The sequence below is a fragment of the Quercus robur genome, chromosome 12 (assembly GCF_932294415.1).
Source record: "Quercus robur chromosome 12, dhQueRobu3.1, whole genome shotgun sequence".
NCBI lineage: Eukaryota > Viridiplantae > Streptophyta > Magnoliopsida > Fagales > Fagaceae > Quercus > Quercus robur.
In genome coordinates, this window is record NC_065545.1 from 26979871 (window position 1) to 26983477 (window position 3607).

At 33.9% G+C, this 3607-nt stretch overlaps 1 protein-coding gene across 1 annotated transcript; it reads left to right on the forward strand.

Annotated features, from left to right (window-relative positions):
* The first annotated feature begins 266 nt into the window (after nucleotides 1-266).
* Nucleotides 267-3144, forward strand: LOC126709741 (uncharacterized). The gene is made up of 4 exons (XM_050410075.1): nucleotides 267-437; nucleotides 1184-1343; nucleotides 1583-1657; nucleotides 2778-3144. The coding sequence occupies exons 2-4, from the start codon at nucleotides 1191-1193 to the stop codon at nucleotides 2937-2939; spliced, it is 390 nt and encodes a 129-aa protein (XP_050266032.1). The 5' UTR covers nucleotides 267-437; nucleotides 1184-1190; the 3' UTR covers nucleotides 2940-3144.
* Nucleotides 3145-3607: the final 463 nt, after the last annotated feature.

Genomic DNA, 3607 nt, shown 5'->3' on the forward strand with positions numbered 1-3607 from the left:
AAACGCACACTTAGATTGCAAAACACCACCCATGAACAGTATATTTAGGCCAATAAATAGTAATAAACAATAATAAACAGTAACCAAAAATTATCCTTTTATTATTTTCAATTTTTAATTTTCAATAAAATAAACGATATCCAAAAGTATACTTAGATGGCAAAACACCACCTTTTCAAATAATATGTATGCCACGGATCCCGTACCAAATGCCATCTAATAAGGTATAATAAAAAGTGAATAAATAAATAAATAAAAGAAAAAGAAACACGCCAGGCCGATAGCCGTTGACCGTAAATTGGGCCATTCAACACCAAAAATAGATGACAAAAAAGCAAGAGGGTGAACAGTGAGCCCCCAAAGAGTTGGTGTTAACAGTAGTGGCAGAGAAAACAGGATTCATAGTTCATCCCATATCACCAATCTCCATCCATCAGGTTCTCTTCTCTCCCTCCCTCTCTTTAACCTCCTCCCTATACTTCAATCTCAATGTGATACGTACAACTTAGATAGGAGTATATGTACTGTATGTTCTAATTAGACGAATTGAAATTGTGTTACTGGTACTTGATTGATGTTGAACGTTTCAGATTAATGTGTTTGAGATTAAATTTTAGAACGTTTTGAGGAATTGGGTTTGTTGGAATTTGGACGTTTCTATCATTTGGGTTGAAAAAAAGGGAAAAAAGAGAGACAGACAGAGAGAGAATCAGAGAAATAGAATCTGCTTAGCTTCGGCCATCACAGTTTACAGTAGACCTTTTTATTTGGTATTTGGTACAACATATTCATGGAGCAATTGAGGTTAACAACTATTCCTAGTGTTTCTATTTTGTATTCAACACAAGTTAGAAAGCCCTTTTATGCTTAGTAGTCACAATATTTCAAATTTGATTTTGTATATTATTATCAAATTGAACTTTTTTTATTGGTAAGTTACACAAGCACCTGGTGGGTGTTGAGTCTAACAAGGTTTCATTTGAGCTAGAGCTTATTGGCATTATCATCAAATTAAACTGGAATTTGGTTCCTTGTTTTTTTCCCCAGTTGAATTTAGAATGTTTTGTGGATGTGTCAAAATGCATTCTTTGATATTTCATATTATAAAAAGAGAATGAAAGGGGTAGAATTTGTATGGCTTCAAAAAGATTATTAAACTGGTCTCCCCAATTACTATCTGTAGCATTCTAATGGCTTCAGAAGATGGGGTGAGCAAAGCAGAAGAGTTTGTGTACAGGATCAGTACCGCTAATGAGTGGGAAGAGTTGCAAAAAAATGGATCCGTCTTTGGTGGAGAACTTGACAAGTCTTCTGGTTTCATTCATCTCAGTAATCTCCATCAGGTTTTCTTACACCACCCACAAATATTCTTTTCCTAGAAAGGGCTTCATTTCGTTTATATATCAGTTTTCTCTGTTTGTTTATTGGAGAGAATCAGAGCAGAGTGAAAGAAAGATTCTTTAATCAGTCCCCAGTTGGTTCATTCTCAAGAATCCTGGTGGTTAATTTGCTGTTACTTTTAACTAATGCTAGTATTTTGCTTTGCGGCTGAAACTGATTCCATGTAGTGATTTATCTACAGGTTCAGGCAACATTACAGAACTTTTTCCTGAACACTAAGGTGGATTTGTACTTGCTTCAAATCGATGCTAAGAAGGTATGCATATATAACTGAAAATGTGTTGCTTTAGAGAATTTGAGTGATGTATAGATAATGTTATTGGGCGACAAACAATAAGAAGTGTAAAAAGTATGAGCTATATGATAAATTGCCAATTGTCTTAAAGTTTAAATTATTAAGAAATGGTGAATTTAATCACTTTACTGTTATTTTTATACTCCCCCTCACACATGGACTCAGACTCCTCATTAATAAGTGGGGTCCAACACGTGAGAATTTTAACTTTTTAAACGGGAAGTAGAGTGGAAATAGGGTCTAGATTCAGGACCACTTGCTATGATATCATGTTAAATTATCAATTCTCCCAAAAGATTAAGCTGCTAGGAAATGATGAATTTAATCATTATTCTAATACAATGATTAACCAAGCATGAGATGTAATGTATCAATCTTTTTTCCCACGGGCTCTCTGTGTATTACATTTAACCTGTTGAATGTTTCTGTTTGTTTCTCATTTATTCTCTGCATTTTCTGTACAAGATCATTTAAACTGGTTAAAGGGATTGGGCTGTGTCTGAAAGGCACCGACTTGAAAGGATTGTGGTTCTAGATAGCTTTCTTAATGAAGTTTTACTGTTTTAGACTTTAGTTAAAAAAATTGAATTAATCTGAGTTATAATCATGCTTATATGCTTGAAGGAGACATGTATTTAGGCTACTATAGAACATTTTTATCTATATCCCTGGAACTAAGTATCCTTGTTGTAGATGCACCTCAGAAGCCTATTCATTAGTAAGTTACTGCAACTTGGAGGTTCCAAGTGCCAACTTATAGTGAGGGCCAAATATAGAGTTTATAGAATCGGGGAGAAGTGATCTAAAATCCTAAATTCACTAAATTGAAGGATGGAATATTGAGCAAGAACATGTTCTAGAACTTAACTAATTGATGATGTCCATGAAATGTATATGAAAGCTAATGTGACCCTTTGTTTGGATTGCTTAATTATTGATGTAATAAAGCTAAAGGGTCCCTTAATTGGTTGGTTTTTTTTTTTTTTGGGGGGGGGGATGCGTATGTGTTTGTGTGTGTGTAAAGTCTAATCCCAATATCTAATTATGTTTGGTGGCCTTTTTTATGTGGATTTTGTTGTAGCTTGGTGATGGATTGGTATATGAAGCTATGGACGGTGCCAATAGCTACCCTCATTTCTATGGCCCATCTCGTAGTTTCAGTCCTCTCCCCTTAAATGCAGTCACAAAAGCAGAGAAGCTGTCTATATTAGATGGCCGTTTCAAATGTAGTTTGCTGGATTAAGTAGTTATAAGTAAGTGGCTTCGATTTCTTTGGTCATTTCACTTTTTTTTTGGGTGTGGTGGGAGGGAGAATAATGTTGGAACTTTAATGTATTACTTGTAATAATCCAAAAATATACTCCCCCACTTCCTTTCTAAAAGGTTGATGATTCAAAACTATGTTGTTGTAATTCATAAATCTAATGACTGCTCCCTCTGTTTTTTAAGATGTTATTGTCTCCGAGCAACCCCATCTATTTCAGTTGCAATTCTGTTTTGTTGTCAATAAAGCCTTTCACTGTTGATTATCCCAAAAAAGAAAAAAAGAAAAAAAAGAAAAAACTGATAACTGCCATCTTTCTTCTTTTATTTTATTTTATTTTTTTTTTTTTGAGGAAACTGCCATCTTTTAAGCGTAGTATGGAACAGGGCGGCAACTAAGTTTATAAAAAGAATAGTAAGTTGCAACCAGTTGATATGCATGTTGTCAAGAGTTTTGTAGTTCAATTAGCATCTCTGAATGTTTTTAATAGAGATATTTATGATTCAAATCCCCTTAACCCCATTATACTATCAGATTATCAACAAAAAATATTTTTTGATATGTATAATCTATGAATATTTTATTTAAATTGGACCCAAAGTTCCAATATTGTGCAACATGCTTTCATGTTTCTTGACTTTTCATTT

What these genes read in the sequence shown, in the direction of transcription:
- LOC126709741 (XM_050410075.1), top strand. Translation starts at nt 1,191, where the DNA reads ATGGCTTCAGAAGATGGGGTGAGCAAAGCAGAAGAGTTTGTGTACAGG. An exon ending in ATCTCAGTAATCTCCATCAG is followed by an intron (nt 1,344 to 1,582) that starts GTTTTCTTACAC and finishes ATTTATCTACAG; the next exon opens with GTTCAGGCAACATTACAGAA. An exon ending in TTCAAATCGATGCTAAGAAG is followed by an intron (nt 1,658 to 2,777) that starts GTATGCATATAT and finishes ATTTTGTTGTAG; the next exon opens with CTTGGTGATGGATTGGTATA.